Source organism: Felis catus, chromosome A2, assembly GCF_018350175.1.
Source record: "Felis catus isolate Fca126 chromosome A2, F.catus_Fca126_mat1.0, whole genome shotgun sequence".
Lineage (NCBI taxonomy): Eukaryota > Metazoa > Chordata > Mammalia > Carnivora > Felidae > Felis > Felis catus.
The window spans coordinates 5,516,950-5,535,459 of NC_058369.1; the positions used below are offsets into that span (position 1 = coordinate 5,516,950).

Sequence of the window (18,510 nt, forward strand, 5' to 3'; positions counted from 1 at the left end):
CATCACGACCTCTTCAAACAGAAGAACGGCTGTGTGCCCCCCTTCGAGAGCTGGTGACGGGAAGGGAGGGGATAAAGATACTTATTTTGCAAAGGAGAACAGAGGTTCCGAAGGATTTTAAGCCAGGATCCCTGGGCACAGACTTTTAAAGGGGAACTCTTTGATAGGCCCGGGCTTGCAAACCCGTAGCGAGCGCCGCCTATACGGCTCTCCAGGAGGACCCAGATCCCAGGCTCCGCCCCCTCGGGGGGCGTCTTGCGCAGGGCCTGCCCCGCTCTCGCGAGAGCTGGCAGGCGGAAAATGGCGCCGACGTGAGCGCGAGCCCGCGGCCGTCCAGGGAGTCGCCACAGCCTCAGCCGGAGCCGCCGGAGTCGCAGGAACAAGAGGCTGAGCCGGGTCGAGGATGGTGAGCGCGGCGCCGGGGGTTCGGGCGCGACGAACCAGCGGGTACTGGCGGGGCGCGGCCCTGTCGCATGCGCACCGTCCGGTCGACCCCGCCCCCACATCCGGGCACTCTCCCGCCGCTGGCTGTCACTTGGGGAAGCACCCCACCCCTGCTTCCTGGCCTGGCTTCGACTGGGCCACGCCTACAGCGCTTGGGCTCCGCCCCTGGTCCTTTTACATCCGGGTCTTAGCACCCCCAGGTTCGACTGCACAGCTGGAGCCGGGAGGGTGTATATTTCCGTCCTCACACGATCCACTGGACCACTCCTGGCCCCTCCAGCATGTTCCTAGCGGCGCCCTATTCAGAGCCCCGTCTGTATAATCTTCGTCCCGCCCGCTCCCTGTAGGCCACGCCTCTGCCGTGTAAGGGACATCCCACCGGCCCTAGTTTGGGTCGAGGGACTTCTTTCACATGAGTAATTGTTGACATACCCCTTTCTGCGATTGGGTCACCTTCCAGTTCCCTCTCAGAGGGTGGAACACAGGAGGCTCAATCCACTCTTAACCTCCTGCCCTCCCTTGATGATGATTCCCTAGGATGGGGGCTGACCATCCAGGTGATGTCTCCAGGGCATTCGCTACTTCACAAATGTCCAGCGGTCTTGGCGGGGCGGGAGGGGTGACCCTGGCTGATCCAGGCCGACGTGGGCCCAGAGGGGTTCTCCCTGCTTTTTCCTTCCACTAGGAGGAGGAACCCTCGGGGCCCAGCCCGGACATGCCGGCCACTGCAGAGTCCAGCTTCAGTGAGACTGACAAGGAGGTGTTGTCCCCAGTCGCGGCTGCCGCAGCCCCCCCCTCTTCCATGGGGGAGGACCCAGGCCCTGACCGGGCAGCCACACCCCCAGTGTGGGACCGCGGAGGGCCTGGAGGGTCCCAGCAGGGTGCTCCTTCAGCCCCAGACAGTGGCCAGCCTGGCCCTGGATCTGGCCTTGGCCCAACCAGCACAGTCTCGGGGACCAGCGAGGACCTGAGGCCTCCCAGACGACGCCAACAACCAGGTGATCTGTGATGGAACCTTCTGCGGGGGGCGGGGAGGGTTACAGGCCTTGGAATAATGGAGAGGAGTACAGAGTATCTCCAGACTTGGGGCTCATCTAGAGGGAATCACCATTGAGCACCAAGTGCGCGCCAGGCTGTGGCTACAGTGATGAGCCACGCCAGCTCAGCCCCTGCCCTCCGGTAGCTCAGTCTGGTGGGGGAAGCAGAGGGTAAAGGCCTTGATAGGAAACCAGTAGCGTCATTCCAGCCTCTCTGGGGCAGAACTCCGGACAGCGTGGATGGGGGAAGGGTGGGTGAGTGACACCCCCTCCACTTCTGTGCATCCTTCAGGGAAGCAGATACCCTGCTCCAGCCCTGGATGCTGCCTCAGTTTCCCCAGTGTTCGAGACCTGGCACAGCATCTGCGTACCCACTGCCCACCCACACAGTCCCTGGAAGGTAGGGCCAGAGCAGGTGGTGGGGAGGCAGCTGGGGTGGGAGGCAGGCAGAGCCTCCAGGCCAGCCTTGGCCACGGGTCTCCACTCCTGTGTCCTTCATCCGTGCCCCGCCAGGCAAGCTCTTCCGCTGTTCCGCCCTGAGCTGCACCGAGACCTTCCCCACCATGCAGGAACTGGTGGCACATGGCAAGCTGCACTACAAACCCAATCGCTACTTCAAGTGAGACCCTGACCATCTCTACTTCCACCTGTGCTCCGTGACCAGGCCCCAGGCAGCTTCTCCCACCCCTGGTTTGATTGCCACCACCTGGGGTCCAGGCCTTTGTCCCTTTCTGGTCAAGGGGGTTGGTCCCGGCAGTGGGCGCAGCCTCGAGCAAGGCCTGCCCTTACCTGCCCTAAAGGGACTGGTTGCTGGAGCGAGTCCCAGAGACGCGGAGGCCCGAGCTCGGAAAGGGGCGGAGCATACGTGCTGTGTCTCCGCCCAGCCCCTCCTTCCCTGCCTGGAGGAAAACCGGCCGCTTAAGTCAAAATTGAGACCTCCTATCTCGTTTTCCCAGGGCAAGGACTCGGAGGGGTCTGGAAGGGTCGCGGCCACACTGGGGGGCGCTTAGAGCAAGCTTCTCCCCCGCAAGTGGGGGATATGTGATTTGGGCTTTATGCTCCCTTCCTTACTTCCCGACCTCGCGCGGCGGCCCCCCAGGTAGTAGAGCGGATAGGCCCTACCCTTGTCCCCCAGGAGACCCAGCCCAGCCTTGTGCCTGCCCCCAGGTGTGAGAACTGCCTCCTGCGCTTCCGCACGCACCGCTCGCTCTTCAAGCATCTGCATGTTTGCGCCGAGCATGCGCAGAGCCCAGCCCCGCCGCCACCCCCCGCCCTCGACAAGGAGCCCCCGGCGCCCGAACGTCCCCAGGAGTCAGACGCTGCGTCCGCGCCGGGCCTGCCGTTCCCGCTGCTCGAGCCCTTCACGACCCCCGCCCCCGCCCCCACCGGGCCCTTCCTGCCCTACTTGAACCCCGCGCCCTTTGGCCTAACCCCCCCGCGCCTGCGCCCCTTCCTGGCTGCGGCGCCCGGGCCGCCCGCCTCCAGCGCCGCAGTCTGGAAAAAGAGCCAAGGTGAGTGTGGGAACAGGGCCGCCTGAAGGGTGAACTGAGCTCGCGCAGACTTCTGACCTTGACCCGCCCGTTTACCTCAGGTGCCGGCGGCAGCCCGCGAAGACCCCAGGGCGGCTCCGACGCACCCTCAGGTGCGTGCAGGTGACCACCAGGGACGGGTGGAGGGGAATTTCTGTCCTGCGCCCTGCCAGGCCCAGGGGATGCTGGGAGGCAGCGTTGCCCACCCCTTCCCAGGTGGCCACAACTGCTACCCACGAAATACAAGATTTTGCCTTAAAAATTACTGGCCCCCGAGCCTTCGTCTGCGCCGGCGTTTCCGTGTAAAACCCGCGCCCGGTTCACGAGTCCTTCCCCCTGCGGTGGCTCCAAGGGGTAGGAGCGGGGGATTCGGATACAAGTTTAGTGTCCCCAGTTACGGAGGGGTGGGACGCGATCCGGGGAAGTGGATCGGCCAGACCAAACCCGCCCGTGCGCGGGAGCCGATGGGGAGGCGGGGAAAGATCTGACCCGCACTCGTCCTCGTCCGCCATCCTTGGGGGTGGAAGGGTCTTCCGGGACTGACGGGGGCCCCGCCTGCCCGCAGGGCACGCGGCCCCGAGCCGCATCGTGTGGGAGCACACGCGCGGCCGCTACTCGTGCATGCAGTGCGCCTTCTCCACGGCCTCGCGGCCCGCCATGACACTGCACCTGGAGGACCACCGCCCCATCGCCCCCGCGGCCCCGGCGCCCGGGCAGCCGCGCCCCGACGCGCCGCCGGGTAAGGCCGAGGAGCGCGCGGGTGGGGAGGGCGGGGGCCCCGAGGCGAGGGGCGGGGCCGAGGCTCAGGCGCCCCCTCCTCTGCCCCACCCAGACCCGGCCCCGCTTGCACCCAAGGTGTCTCCGCTGCTGGCAGAGGGGGAGTGTCCGGTTTTCTCGCCGTTCTGAATCCGGCCGCGGGCGGGGGGCGGGGGGAGGGGGGGCTCAAGTGTGGGTGTGGGTAGTTTTGTCGTTTTCGCGGGGCCTAAGATGGAGAGGGTGGGGGGACAATAAAGGAGACGCGATGAGCCAGCCTGTGCTGTGTCTGGGTCCCTTGCCCCTCCCAGTGCACAGTCTGGCAGCCCTGGGATGCTCATACCTTGGGAGGGGACAAGCTTCCCCTCATCCTCACCTTAACACCGGGACCCGGGTCAGTGCTACCCTCTGTCCGGCAGCAGTTAGGACTGCCAGTGTCCTGTCTTGTCCCACCATTTCCAGAAACCAGATGGGATGGAAATCCCACGTTTATTTAAAAGTCCCAGGAATCAGCGGGGTAGGACAGGCTGGGAGGCAGGGCCTGGCCCAGCTGGAGCCACTCGCCAATCCTGAGGCTGGTGTGGACTCACAGGTGACAGGGCCCCCAGGGCTGGGCACTCAGGCAGGCTAGGCTCAGGTTTTGTTTTGGTCACTGTCCTGGGGACCCTCCTCTTTGGCTCCCCGCTTTCACCTCTCCCCCTAGGCCAGCTCTGAAGAGGAAGGTGGGTCAGAGCCAGCCCCAGGGGGCCTGGCTCCTCCCTCTTCACCACCTCCCTTTCAGTCTTCCAACCACAAGGATTTTCCCTTCCTTCCTGGGAAGTCAGTCCTGGGTCCGCGTTCAAACTCTGGGGCCACACTGTTGTCCCAGCCCTGTAGTCACCAAAACCCAGCGGGCCGAGCCTCCTGAACGTGAAAGCCTTCTGCGTTGTTGACAGCCACCCTTCAGAGGCTAGTTTTCCTTCCTGCGTCTTGCCTCCCTCCCGGCTCCACGGCCCCCTAGCCCAGGCCTCAACCCTTTCCCTTCCTCAGGCGCCTGAAGCAACAACCCTCCTGCCCTCCCCACCCCCCCAACAATCTGATCACCTCTGGAAACGGGGGTTTCTTCTGATGCCCACCCGGTACCCTTCCGTGGCTCCCCGCGGCTCTCTGGATGGAGACCGTGTTCTCCTAACAGCCCACAAGGCCCATCTTGGACCTCCCCATGCCCTCCCTCACCACCCTCCTCTTCCCCCTTATCCTCTCCTTCCGGGGAGCATAGCCCTTCCGTGAACAAGACTGCCCCAGCCTCCTTGCAGGCGAACAGCCCCAAACTCCAGAGAGGCTCTTCATCCTCTCCTGAAGGCAGGTGTGGGGGGTGGTCTGAGTGCTCTTAGGATCGGCCCACCTGCACCCAGGGGCCCGCCTGCCCACCTACCTGCCTGCCTTTGTGTGTGGCCACCCGAGATCTCATGGAGGGCTTCAGGGCTGTGATGCCCTTAATGGGGTTGTAGCTGAGACTCAGCTGGCTTAGGCCAGGTGTCTGTCCACCAGCACCTCCAGGCCCAGGCTGAGGCAGGTATCGCCGAGCGCCAGCTGTGGGGCCAGGTGGGCCATCAGGGGACCCTGGGGCTCCAGGCCCCCTCAGAGCTCTCCTCTTCTCTGCCATGAGCCTTGGAACCAGGACTCTGATCCTGGAGAAGATTCAACCTCCCCACCTCTTTGTTAGTCCTTAAGATGGGTGTCGTGATGCTTGCTCACTCCCTGGAATCCTTGTGAAGATTCAGAGGGACCAGGTGAGGGGGGACACTATGCAAATGTTTCTGAGTGATTCACATCCCTCTGCCCACCAAGCCCATGCGGCCAAACTGATTCCACAGATGGTCCCCCCTCCCCCAACCACAAAATGCCTGACAGCTGAGTCCTCGTGGGGCCCCGGCTCCGCCCAGCAGAGGGCGCCCAGGAGTGTCCATCTGAAGGGACAGGGAAAGACAACAAGCGCGTCCCTGCAGGCGTCCACTTGGCCTGGCTGCCCCCACTGCGGGGACAGGTTGGTAAGAGACTGCGGGTCACGTGGAAACACTGAGCCTCTGCAGGCGGCTTACGTCAGCCGTGAGGCCGGCCAGGTACCCGCCCACCGCCTGGCAGTTGTCGACCATGCTCCGTCACCAGACTGAGAGGGGAAATGGAGGCTCCTGGGCACGTGTCCCGGAGCCCTGCCTCTGACATGGATCCGAGCACCCCCATCCCGGGCCCCTGGCTCCTCCGAGCGCCCCGTGGCCCCAGGATGGGCTGCCCACGTGCTCAGTCCTCTTCCACTGCGTGCACTGGGACCACGTGCACGGCTCAGCCTGGCCTCCACCGCCGTGTCCATCCCCTACTCCACCCCCACCTCCGACCAGGGCAGCCAGGTGCACGGCTGAACGTGCCCACTCTGCCCCTGTCCCTGCCCCCCCACCCCCACCGTGTGCTCGGAACCGGTACCCTTCCCTAAACCAGGGTTCCAGACGCTGGTCCCAGCAGACACCTCCCCACCCCCACAACTCCCCAAGGCGGACTGAGGCCCGCGTGTTCACTTCGGGGGTTGGTCCCCGCAGCTCCGTTTGTGGACCCGCCTGTCCAAGTTCATGGCTTCGCTGTGCAGACCAGCCTGCGGCCACTGGAAAGGCTCCAAACACCAAGGGTAGTTGGGGGAATGCCCATAAGGGGGGCTGTGGGAAAATAGGGCTCTCCAGGGTGGAGCCCTCCCAACTGCAAAATCCAGAGTCCCCACGGAGTGGCTGGCCCTGGAGCCTGGGGAGTCACCAGATTGTCACCAGTGCCTAGTCCTTTGGCTTTGCCCTGGATTGGGCACCTACTGTGTGTTTCTGGCCAATAATCGCTTTTTCTTTCATTCGTTTCCCTCTCTCACCAAACACTGGGAGTGTCGGTCACCCGGAGACCCAGGGAGGACCCACATCTCATCACCCCTGATCCCCCAGGACTCCTGAGGGGACCCACATTCTGGGAATGTGACCTAGGGTGCATGTCTGCCCGTGCAGTGGTGAGGATGGGCGGGCACAGAGGTTCCAGAATCCTCAAGCTGTGCATCTTAGGCGCGAACGAGTCATTTCCGACCATGCGGCCGGTGGCCTCCACGGCAGGGCGGCCACTGAACGGCTCCAGCTGGGAATGCAGCCCCCTCAAGACAAACCTCCCGTGTCCTCCTACACCCTCGCTACTCTGGGACATCACCTAGGGTATCTAGGAATCTGAGGCTCCACCACAGACCTGGGGCAGAACCTGCACTTTAATGGGGTCTCAGGGTGACCCGTGGGCACATTAGAATCCCCCTCGGAGTGTTTAAGAAACCCCCAGGCGCAGGCCAATTAAGTCAGAATCTCCAGGAGCTTCCTTCCATCTTTCTGTAAAAGCCATTCCCGTGTATTGCCAAACACAATCAGGGCTCTGCACTCTCCCAGGAGGGATCTTCTCCCCTGGTCTGCGCGCCTGACCCTAACAAGCGCTGGCTTTGCCCCTCCCTTCACCCCCTCTTCACTGGTCTCCCCGCTGTCTCCATTTTCTTCCCACCCTCTTCTGGACACCTAGGGTGTCCTCAGACTCCCTCCCTCCCCAGCAGGCAAGGCCCTATGTACTAGCCACCCGCCCCCCCCCCCCATCTGCCATCTGGGCTGGGCCCCCTGTCCACCACGGTGTCCGTGGCCCATGTGACAGACAGCTGCCCCCACAATAGGGAAGTCCTGCTCAGAGCTGAGAATCCGTGGGGAAGTGTGGAAATGAGGCAGGCGGATGAGGCAACAAGAGCCGGCAGAAGGACCTCCCTCATCACGCTCCCCCAACTCCTTGGTCTCCCGGCCCAGAGCTGACCATGCCCCTTACCCACAGAGAACTCGCCCTCCCGAGGAGTCCTCCCTGGAGACCAGAAGTCAGCCAGCCCCCAGAACTAGAGAGTCCAGAAACTAGTGACCGTGTGGGGCATGTGCTGACGGCCGATGCCCAAAGCCACGGAGAGACAGCAGCAGGCGGGACGGGAACTCAAATGCCAGGCAGGATCTGGGGGCAGGCAGAGGCTGTCTCCGCCTCCTTTCCTTCCTCCTCTGTCCTCCCCACCCCGCCATCAGCCCCCACCCCCGTGGGGCCCGTGGAGCAGAAGCCACAGTCACTTCCTGAAGGCAGCGGCCCAGCTCAGGTCCCACTCGCCCTGTGGCCCATCACCCGCCTGTAGCCATGGTGAGTGAACCCCCAACCCTAGGAGAGCCCCACCCCCCCGCCGTCACTGGCCACAGGCAAGGGGTGCTGTGGTTGGAGACTGGAGGGCATATTCCAAGAGGTGAGTGGTAGAGGGGCTAGGAAAGCCACCCAGGTAAACAGCAATGACCACCGCAGAGGCCCAGAGGCGGGAAGCAGCCGGGACTCACTGCTGGGACAGCCGGGGCTCCGAGGGGCCTATGGCCCAGGCTGAGGTCTCGACTTTAACAGGAGGAACAGGTCAGCATGAAAAGCAGCCTGGCAACAGGAGACCAGCGTGAACACAGGGGCTTCCTACGGGTGACAAAGTGGGTCACGTACCCACTGCCCACCCTGCACCCCAGCAGTCACCCAAGTTATGACCCGCTGATCCTGATTTCTCTGGTCCTGTGGGTCACCCAGGGAATCCTTGGCCCCACCCTCCCGGAGGGGGGCTTTAATAGAGGTACTTCAGGTCCCGGGCGGGAGTCACTACCTTTCCTCGTTCTCGGGATAGGGAAAGTGAGGCACAGACAAGAGAGCAAAGTCCACAGGGTTCTGCCCTGCCCCCACCCCCACTCCCCAATCTCCTAGGCCCCAGGGTGAAGCCAGGATTGGGGGCCTGCAGCAGGGCCACGTCTGGTCAGAGCCGGCCTGGCCTGTCCGCCTGTGTCTGTGACAGAGGGTACAGGGCCGGTCAGACTAGGTGTGCCAAGGTGCACGTGCCTGTGCTGCCGCTTGGGCCTGCCTGCCCGGTCAACTGTGAGTGCCCTGACCGTCAGCAAAGGGTGTGTGGGACCGTGACCCTCAGCCCACAACTGCCACCGGGCCTCTGTGTCTCTGTGTGTCTTTCTTCACGAGGCTTGTGACAGACTGGACGTGGCTGAGTATACGCCTTTGTGTATATTTATTTCTGCTGAGCCCCCACAGTGTGCCAGGCACTGGAAGGAGAGCAACGAATGAGCCAAGTCCCCACCTGCCACGGGGTCTGGGGAGGGTAGAGCGAACAAAAAAACAGAACAGTCAGGGCACGTTTATGAAACAGTGGCAAATAAACTCTGTGATACTTTGCAGCAAGTACTAAAAGTAAAACGCAGGTCAGGGGGATGGGGAGGACTGGGAGGGGAAGGGGGGAATCGATTTTTTTTTAATATGGGTGGTCTAGGAGGAAGGCCTCTCTAAGAAGGAAATATCAGAGATGTGGTGCCCGGGTGGCTCAGTCGGCTGAGCATCCAACCTCGTCTGGTTTGCGCGTTTGAGCCGCGCGTCGGGCTCTCTGCTGTCGGCACACAGCCTGCTTCAGATCCTCTGTCCCACTCTCTCTCTCTGCCTTTCTCTCTCAAAAATAAACATTTTTTAAAGAAAGAAGAGAAATTATCACGAGCAGAGACCTGGAGGTGGAAGAGGCGAGAAGCAGGCCATGGGGAGAAGTGTCACGGGCAAGGGGGCAGGACAAAGGCCCAAGACACTGGGGGACGGGAGGGGGGAGGGCGAGGGGGACGAGGAGGTGGCCAGGCGAGGAAGGATCCAGGTAGGGGAGGCCAATGGACGGTTCAGGGCCTTCATGAGGTCTTTGGCTTTTACCATGGGGAAATAAAGGAACATTGCTGGATTCTGAGCAGAGGGGATTCCTCTGGTTGCTGTGGGGGCAGGGCCTGGCCAGAGATGAGACTGGGGGGCGGTGGGGGGGGGTGGGCAGGAGACCCAGGAGGAGGGCCTGGGTTCCTCCAGCCCGCATGACAGTGGTACAGGCAGTGACAGGTGGCTGCATTCTGGATGTATTCTGAAATCAAAACAGAAGTTACTAGGAACGGGGTATCTCAAGGACACCTGCAAGGCACCACCAACTGAGGGGGGGCTGGGGGGAGCAGCAGGCTGTGGGGGAGCAGCAGGAGCCTGGGTCCTGATGGGGGTGAGCCTGGGGGCACATATGCAGTGCCTAAGGGGTCAGGGCTCCGGGGAGCCTGGAGACAAATGTGGGAGTCCTCAGCCAACACTGGAGAGAGCCAAGGACACAGTCACGGGAAGAGAAGTCGGCAGAGAGTCCCTGCCTGACTCTGGCTCCATGTTCCTTAGGGGAGCCATCAGGACTTCCGGAGCCTTCAAGCAAAGTTCCAGGCCTCTCAGCTCGAGACCAGTGAACTCCCCAAAAAACCGCTGAAGCCTGAGTTCCACAAACCCCTAAAGAAGCTTCCAACAGCTGAGCTAAGCGAGCACCCCAAAAAGCCCCCGCAGCCCGAGTTCAATGCAGTGCCCAGGAGGCCTTCGCAGCCCAGTTTCGCCGATCTGCCCAGGAAGCCCTCCAAACCCGAGTTCAGTGAACCCTCCAAGAAGTTCCCGCAGCTCGGGGCCCCTCAAAAGGCCTTGCCCCCTCCAGAGCCCAAATCCAGCGCCTTCCCCAAAAAGCTACAGCAGCCTGAGCCCAACGAGGCCACCCCAGACCCCTCACAGCCCAACTTCAGTACCCTCCCCAAGAAGCCCCCGCAGCCTCAGGTCGGTGAGCTCCTTAAGAAGGGCCTGCCGCAGCCTGAGTCCAGTGAGGTCCCTCAGACACCCCCCTGGAAGGTGGAGACTGGTGAGCCCCACCCCCACCCCTCAAAGCCTGACTTCAGTACCCTCCCGAAGAAGCCCCCACAGCCTGAGTTCGGTGGGCACCCCAGAAAGCCCCCGCAGCCTCAGGTCGGTGAGCTCCCTAAGAAGTGCCTGCCGCAGCCTGAGTTCAGTGAGGTCCCTCAGACACCCCCTTGGAAGGTGGAGACTAGTGAGCCCCACCCCCACCCCTCAAAGCCTGACTTCAGTACCCTCCCCAAGAAGCCCCCACAGCCTGAGTTCGGTGGGCACCCCAGAAAGCCCCCGCAGCCTCAGGTCGGTGAGCTCCCTAAGAAGTGCCTGCCGCAGCCTGAGTTCAGTGAGGTCCCTCAGACACCCCCCTGGAAGGCTCAGTCCAGTGAGCTCCACCCCCACCCATCACAGCCTGACTTCAGTACATTTCCCAAGAAGATCCCAGCCCCTCAGCTGAGTGACCTCCCCAAGAAGCTCCTGCACCCTGATTTTGGAGACCTCACCAGGAGGTCCTCAGAGCCGGAAGTCAGTGTGGTTCCCAAGAGGCCACGGCAGTCCGAATTCAAAGCACCTTCCAAGAAGCCCCTGCAGCCTGAGCCGGGGGGCCTCCCCAGGGTGGCCTCAGAGCCTGAGTTTGGCCTACTCCCCAGCAAGTTCCTGCAGCCTGAGTGCCAGGGGCCCCCCCGCAAGTTCTCACAGCCCGAGCCCAGTGCTCTGCCCAAGAAGCGCCCGCATGCCGAGTTCTTTGGTGATCTTCCCAGAAAGCCCCCTCTCCCTGGCTCTGTTTCGGAGAGCTCGCTCCCCACTGCTGTCGCGGGCCCCGGCCCCAGGCTCCCACTCAGTCTCACTCACAGTGGACGTTCGAGGCTGGGCCTCAAACAGGGCCACCCGCCCCGGCGGAGGCCTCTGCCCCCTGCCAGCAGCCTGGGACCCCCTCCAGCCAAGCCCCCGCTGCCCCCAGGCCCCAGGGACGTTCAGAGCTTCCGGAGAGCCGCAGCTGCAGCCACAGGTGGGTCCACAGGTGGGTCCACGGGTGGGTCGCGGCAGCCCAGGCAGAAAGCCGGGGAGAGGCTCCCGCCAGGGCCCGCCTCCCTCCCTCCCTCCCGCTCTCCTCCCCCCACAGCTCTGAGGAGGGCTCGTTCTGCTGCTGCCATCCACTTCCAGGAGCAACAGACGAAAGACATCCCGCAGTGAGTGTGGGGGGCAAGCGGCCCCGGCACAGGCCCGAGGCCGCAAGAGGCCCTCATCTCAGGTATCTCTGCAGGGACCAGGATGAGATCTACGAGCTGTATGACGACGTGGGGCCCACGGACCACTCCGGCCCCAGCGGCGAGGGCAGAGGTTTGTGGGTGGTGGGGCCGAGCCCTCAGCCAGACCCTCCGCCCAGGCACCTGGGGACCATCCATCGCCAGGGCATAGTCTGCCGCGCTGCTGGCGTGAAGCCAAGTGACCACCCGTCTCCCCGGCAACACTGAGGGAGAAAGCAGAGAGCAGGAAAGGCCCTCCGGAAAGGTCGGACCAGCCTCTGGTGGGCGGAGCAGCCAGTGGGTATGGTGTGGCCAGGAGTGCGGCCCGGGGCGGTGGCAGAAGGGGCCAAAGAGCCGCGAACAAGGACTTGGTGGTGTGTGAGCCACCAGGCGGGTGAGAGCGAGCCCACGACGCGGATGAGCCCAACGCCTGGGTGCAGAGCCAAGGCACCCTGAGCTGGGGACAAGGGGTCAGGTTCCACACAGACCTGTTGTGTCGGAGGTGCTTGCGGGACTCGGGCCTGAACTCGGGCTCGGGCTGGAGACGGAGACCCCTGAGCCTGTGGTCCTCGATACTCTGTGCTCCGGGGTCCCAAAAGTCCCCTTTTCTCCCTTCTCCCAAGTCTCTGCTCCGAGAGAGCAGGAGGACGGTGGAGGCGACCCAACGTGTCCAGTCCACTGCAGGGTCAATGCCTTCACCAATTTCGAGTGGGGGGAAAAAAAGCGGCTTCCGTGCAGGCACTCTACGTGCATGTCACTGACCCTGCACGACCTCCCACCCACCCCCAAGGCCACATCATGCCCGTTTTACAGATGTGGAAGCCTGACCCAAGTAACCTGCCCCAGCTCATTGTCAGTACGCAGGAGCCCAGGTCCTGTGGTCCCGGTTCCCCCGCCCCACCTTTGGAAGGGCTTCCTACAGGGCAACTTTGTATTGGGGGTGCCTTTGGGATGCGCCCGCTTCCTCCCCACCAGCCCCCCGCACCAGGTCTGCTGCCTGCACTCCTCCTTCCCGAGCCCCTCCTGCTTCTCCTGGGCTTTCCTCAGGGGCTGCTTGCAACACCCCTCTGTTAGCAGAGCTTCCTGGCAGGGCCCCTCCCGCTTCCGCTCCAGTGAGCCTCCCGTGGCTGGGGTTTGGGGGCCGCTCTTCGGGACAGGGACATGGGGAGAGAGGGGGTGACTCTGGTAACTGTCCAGCAGCCTTGCAGGCATGGCCCGCCCCCGTCCCCAGCCCCAAACCGGCCAGGCACATCCCCACCTCTGCTCACCATCCCTGCCAGTGGACAACTGTCTCTCCCCATTCCGGGTCAGTCGTTCTTTGCGATTCCAAATACACTTCCCAAATCTTTCCCTTCTCAGAAACCGTCGGGGGGGGCGGGGGGGGGGGATGACGACTCACTGTTAGTACCGATTGTTCCAAAGGCTACTTGGCCTTTCCAAGTCTAGCCTCCCACTCTGCCTCATTCTGGAGCGGTGGCGGCCCTCCTCCAGAGGTTCCTCGCACAGCAGGGGGCTTCCCTGGAAGGCGCTGGGGCCAGACCTAGGTGGTCCCAGGACCTGAAGGGGCCATCCTCAGAGCCCGCCTTACTTGTGTGGCCTGATTTGGGTCCCACTGCCAGGGAGCTTGGGCTACAGGTGTGCCAGGGGGGTAGGGGCCCCGGAGTGCCTCCGGGAGGAGTGGGAGCAGCGGGAGGGAGTGTCCTGGGTAAGACTATGGATGGCACCATCCGAGCACCAGGCCAAGGAGGCTGGAGTCTGAAGTGAAAAGGCGGGGGCTTCAGGTTCTGGATCCTTCACTCAACTGGTACTCACGAGGCTCTCGCTATCAGCCAAACCCTCAGTCAGCAGGCTCCTGCCTGGAAGGCTGGTAGTTTGCCAGGAAGTCAACCCTGACCTGGGAGACTCACAGTACAGTCTCAGCAGCAGCAGGCCAGTCCAAGAACCCCACCCCACCAGCCCCTTCGCAGATGCCCACTTCATTTGCTCAAGGATATGCTTTCACCTTATGTTTGACCCAAATCCCGTGACAATTCCCAGAAGCCAGCCTACCCTAGGAGACAGACATGAAATAGCCTCAAAAGCCCACAGACAAATCCTCCCTCTACCATTTACCAGCTGGATGACCCGGGAGCAGACTGCTTTACCCCTCTCTGAGCCCTGATTTCCCTCCTCAGCAAGCTGGGAATGACTGTATTGCCCGCTACGAGGAAGGTTGTCATGAGGGTTGGAAGGAGTTACCGTGGTGAACGATTTCAGCCTTGCCGATCATGCAGTAACAGTTACGAAAATGAAAGGCAATGCACTAGAACTCACAACCCAGGAAAAAGGCCTGGGAAGAAGATGGGCCCGTGGGCAGGGGGAGGGTTGGGAGGGGACTGACGTCCTGAGAACTGACACAGGGAAGGCTCCGTTCCCAATCAAGCCACCAGGGTTGAAAGGGAGGCCTAGCCCAAGAGTCCCTGCCCTAACTCAGTGTCCTCCCCGCTCCCAGATGGGGTGCCATCTACCCAGCAACCCCCCAGGCCGCCACAAGACCCAGAGCTCAGGTACCACACGGCAAAGGGTGTGTGTAGAACGGGGTGGGGCCGAGGTCTGGGAGGTCAGGAAGGGGACGGGGGTGGGGTGGGGGGCACATCTTGCTCAGGACCCTCCAATTCCTCAGGAAGGAGAAGGCCCCCCAGCCACAGCAGTTGCCACCTGCAGACCTCAAGTCTCTGAAGCAGATCCGGAAGGCAGAGAAAGCCGAGAGGGAGTTCCGGAAGAAGTTCAAGGTGTGAACACCACAACTCTGTGAACAGGAGCCCTGGGAGATCTGGCAACAGCCCTAGGTGACCAAAGCCCTGGGGTGACAGCACAAAACAAAAGCTCTAACTTCTCCCTCCCCAGTTTGAGGGGGAGATAGTGATTCAGACAAGGATGATGATCGATCCCAATGCCAAGACGCGTCGCGGGGGTGGCAAGTACCTGGGGATCCGGCGTGGGGAGATCCTAGAGGTGATCGAGTTCACCAACAAGGATGAGATGCTGTGCCGGGACACCAAGGGCAAATGTAAGTCAGGCCAGAAAGTCCTAGGGAAACGGGCCACCACCAGCGCCGGGGGCTCACCTATTCCACTTTTTTTGCAGATGGCTACGTGCCCAGAACAGCTCTACTGCCCCTGTGAGTACTGACTGGCCCTGGCTGGGGGTGCGGGGTAGGGGGCTGGTCAAGGGGCCGAGGTGACCCTTACTGACCAAGCCGTACTTTCCGCCAGGGAAACGGAGGTGTATGATGATGTTGGCTTCTAGGGTATGTAGATGCTCTAGGTGGGCTGGAAGGGATCACGGTGCCTGGAAGGAGGTAACCCCTCCCACACCCTGTTTCCCCAAGGGGCTGCTATCTACTTGGGGGGGGGGGGCGGGTGGGCAATGGAAGTCACCCTCCCTTCCTTGGCAGACCCTCTGGAGAGCCATCCATTCCCCAGGGGACAGTAAGGCCCACAGGTGTGGGTACCCAGGACAACCTGCCCGCCCAGCCACCTGCTAAACCAGGAGCCTTGGATCCCAGCTTGGCAGTCACAGAACCATCCAGGCTGGTGCCTGACTACATGCATGAACCACATAAAGCTCCTACTTAAAGCGATCCCTGCTTCTTGTCTTTTCTTTCTCCCCTGACTGGCACCCAATGGAGACATGATCTCCTTGGGGGTCTGTGAAGTCGACCCTGTACCCCCACCGTCTCACCCATCAGGGATAGACACCAGGAGAAGTGTGACGAGGAGGTGACAGCAAGGGTAGGACGCCACATCCAAACACGACAAGCAGTGGCTGCAGCTCCACGCGGGCTGCCAACAGCTGTCTAGCCCAAGTGGACCTATGTATGAGGTCACATCCTGGTGGACGGGGGAGGGGTGACCCAGTTCTGACAGAGCCCAGGTATCACGCTCCGCCTGAGCTGCTACAGGACTAAACATGCTCGGAAACTCACACCCTGCCTGGTCTGTGGTAGCTAAGAAACGCTGCCTTGGACTGAACATATATACCCCCCCAACACACACAAGTTTCCACGTTGAAAGCCTAATGCCCAATGTGATGGTATGTGGGGGGTGAGTGGAATTGGTGTCTTTATAAAAGAGGAATGAGAAGCCTTCTGTCCCTTCCCACCATGTTGAGATTATAGCTACAAAGTGTCATCTATGAACCACGATCAGGTACCCTCGCCAGACATGGAATCTGCTAGTGTTTTGATCTTGGACTTCCCAGTCTCCAGGACTGTGGGAAATAAACGTCTGTGTTTAAGCCGCCCAGTTTATGGTACCTTTGTTATAGCGCCCGAAGTAGACTACGACAAAAGCCAAACTGGAAATGAGCCTGACACGATGTCTACGCCCCCAAGAGGAACTGTAAGCAAGGAGGGGGGATGGCGGCTTTCAGAACCACTAACATCCAAGTGCATGCCAGCACTGGAGAATCCAAGTCCGCTCAGTTTCCAGAGAGTTCTCCTGAAGTGGCCGAGGACCATGTCCTCCCCCCATCGGCGTCCACACACAAAGCAAGGATGGGGATGCGACCCCCAGTGGCCAGAGCTCCAAGGGTAGAAGGAAGACTGGTTCTAGCTCCCCAAACCTCAGGTGGGTGCCCCACAACACACACGCAAAAAGCAAGCGTCTTTTCAGGAACTGGTATTTATTATCAAAGTCATATTCGATGTCAACAAGATGCCACAACTACAAAAAAAATTGCGCACATTGCAATCTCAATGCAAACAGTCAAATGGAACCCCAGTCATTAAAAAAGTAATTCAAATTACCCCAAAAAGCAACTGAATTTTTTAAACATCTTTATACATCCAGCCAACAAATTAAAATGGTTAACAAGAAAAAATACAAATTCAGAGGTCTGGTATCGATGTTTAAAAAAGGCAACTGCTTAAGCATTTCTATCAATTCGAACATCAATCTCTCGGCCACTCAGCTTCATCCCATTCATCATCCGGCAGGCTCTCTCAGCCACCTCTGGCGACTCAAACTTAACCACACCGCACCCCTTGGACTTCCCGTTCTCCATCTTGATGTCGGCATACAGCACGTGGCCTGGGCACAGGGAGGGAAGAAGAGACCACAACTCATCAGGCAAACCCAGAGCTCAGCCTCAGTCTGGGCTCCACTCAGTCCAGATCACCTGTTGAATTTCGGTGGACAGAGTCAAAAGGGAGAGCGGCCCTGGCACATGAATGCTCAGAACGCAGCAGCCGGAACCCAGAGACGATGGCCCTCAAGCCGCGTTGCCATTCTTCTGCCAAAGGACAATAATGGGACCGGCCCGTGACAAGACCTCCTGGCAGCTTCACACGCGCATACCCTTACGCTCGAGAGAGTTAAAAGGGGGGCCGTGTGCAGCCAACTTTATAGGTGAATTTTGCAGAGGCTTGGGCTTCAAGTCCCCACACCACATTTGCAAGGCCATCATGATACAATGGACACTCTGTACTGTTCAGATATAAGCTGCATCCTAATTAGGGAGTGGGTTTCACATATTTATTCAAGCACTGATTAAGCATCCAGGTATGTGTCAAGCACCATGAAACAAGTCTGTAAGGGGGAAGAGCAAAGGACAGGACCATGCAGCCTGTGCTAAGGGACCCACGTTTCTAGAGCCATTAACTCAGCCTGAGGGAAGGTCAACATCTCCAGGGCTTCTCAGCAGAAAGTTCTGAAAGACCTTCACCAGAAGGAAGGAAGACTCTTGCCATCACAGCTCCAAATAAAGCACTTCTGAAAAATGGCACTTGCAACTCAGGGTTCAGGGACAGGAAGGAGAAAGGAGATGAAAGAGGAGGGACTAAGTTGCAAAGGGGCTGGTGAGTTTCTCTTTTGGCAGCCGGTACCTCCGGGCCTCTCAGGCCGGAGAGCAGCATGATCCAATCTGACTTTTCAGACTGCCTACTGTACAACGTAGAAACTGAGGAGTGGGGAGAGGGCACGAGGGCGTGCCATGGCTCAACAGCTGCCCCAAGAGAAGAACCAGGAGAAGCAGCAAAGTGGTGCAATCTGAGCCAACACTGAAACAGGAAATGAGTAAAGACGCTGAGGAAGCCTTGACCCAGCAAACCGCCCAGACTCCTGGCTTAGGCCTGGGGCTCCCACTTGACAGGGTTAAAAAAACAGAGGTGATGTGAGTGAGGGGCAGGGGTTCACCCGGTGACAACTTCACTTCCTTTTGGCCACAAAGCGAACCAAATGGTGGCCTGGTGTGCCGGGAAACCAGAGCCCCTAGGCCTCACTCACACACACACACATACACACACACACACACACACACACACACACACACACACACACACACACTCTCTCTCTCTCTCTCTCTCTCTCTCTCTCTCTCACACACACACACACACACACACACACACACACACACACACACACACACTCACTCACTCACTCACCCCTGGGAACTCCTGGGCAAGTGCTCTCTGAGGCATGAACCAACAGTGCTGTGATAGAAAGCAACCTCATCTCAGATCAGTATTTGTTTTATTCAGCTGTCACTTAGAAGCCATGTGACTTTGGGAACGTGACTGCCTGACTCATCTGTAAAATGGGGACATCACCTCCTTTCAAAAACCATAGAAGAATGAGGTTGAAATGAGAACACAGGTGAGAAGCGTCTGACACATAAAAGGAAACCCAACAGCTGGCTCGACTATCTGCACGGGCAGAAGAATGGCAAGTCCCATCAGTCGCGAGTCACGGCAAG

General features: G+C 60.6%; 3 protein-coding genes across 17 annotated transcripts in view; 2 read left to right on the forward strand and 1 right to left on the reverse strand.

The window, feature by feature from the left end:
- Window positions 1–250: 250 nt before the first annotated feature.
- ZNF414 (zinc finger protein 414) lies at window positions 251–4,035 on the forward strand. 3 transcript variants are annotated; one of them, XM_011287456.4, is made up of 8 exons: window positions 251–406; window positions 1,130–1,442; window positions 1,774–1,881; window positions 1,995–2,100; window positions 2,649–2,992; window positions 3,073–3,133; window positions 3,576–3,749; window positions 3,843–4,035. In XM_011287456.4, exons 1-8 carry the CDS (start codon window positions 404–406, stop codon window positions 3,970–3,972), a joined length of 1,239 nt encoding a protein of 412 aa, XP_011285758.1. In that variant the 5' UTR covers window positions 251–403; the 3' UTR covers window positions 3,973–4,035. The 3 variants fall into 3 exon arrangements, with proteins under 3 accessions (XP_011285758.1, XP_003981841.1, XP_019672212.1); XM_003981792.6 differs by having other exon boundaries at window positions 3,073–3,123; XM_019816653.3 differs by lacking the exon at window positions 251–406 and adding an exon at window positions 525–807.
- Window positions 4,036–4,178: 143 nt separating this feature from the next.
- Window positions 4,179–15,397, forward strand: PRAM1 (PML-RARA regulated adaptor molecule 1). 3 transcript variants are annotated; one of them, XM_006928332.5, is made up of 10 exons: window positions 4,179–7,969; window positions 10,043–11,537; window positions 11,652–11,718; window positions 11,793–11,869; window positions 14,267–14,321; window positions 14,438–14,546; window positions 14,662–14,824; window positions 14,902–14,935; window positions 15,030–15,064; window positions 15,212–15,397. In XM_006928332.5, exons 1-9 carry the CDS (start codon window positions 7,967–7,969, stop codon window positions 15,061–15,063), a joined length of 2,037 nt encoding a protein of 678 aa, XP_006928394.4. In that variant the 5' UTR covers window positions 4,179–7,966; the 3' UTR covers window position 15,064; window positions 15,212–15,397. The 3 variants fall into 3 exon arrangements, 1 of the variants encoding a protein (XP_006928394.4); XR_002148534.3 differs by having other exon boundaries at window positions 15,030–15,115; XR_006589778.1 differs by lacking the exons at window positions 14,267–14,321; window positions 14,902–14,935; window positions 15,030–15,064; window positions 15,212–15,397 and having other exon boundaries at window positions 14,662–14,804.
- A 1,024-nt stretch (window positions 15,398–16,421) lies between these two features.
- HNRNPM (heterogeneous nuclear ribonucleoprotein M) overlaps window positions 16,422–18,510 on the reverse strand; it is a 40,237-nt gene continuing 38,148 nt past the window's right edge. For all 11 annotated transcript variants that reach the window (XM_045044928.1, XM_045044935.1, XM_045044955.1 and 8 more), the window contains one exon: window positions 16,422–16,847. In XM_045044928.1, coding sequence (XP_044900863.1) covers window positions 16,684–16,847 — 164 coding nt within the window. In that variant the 3' untranslated portion in view covers window positions 16,422–16,683. The remainder of the gene's footprint in view (window positions 16,848–18,510) is intronic.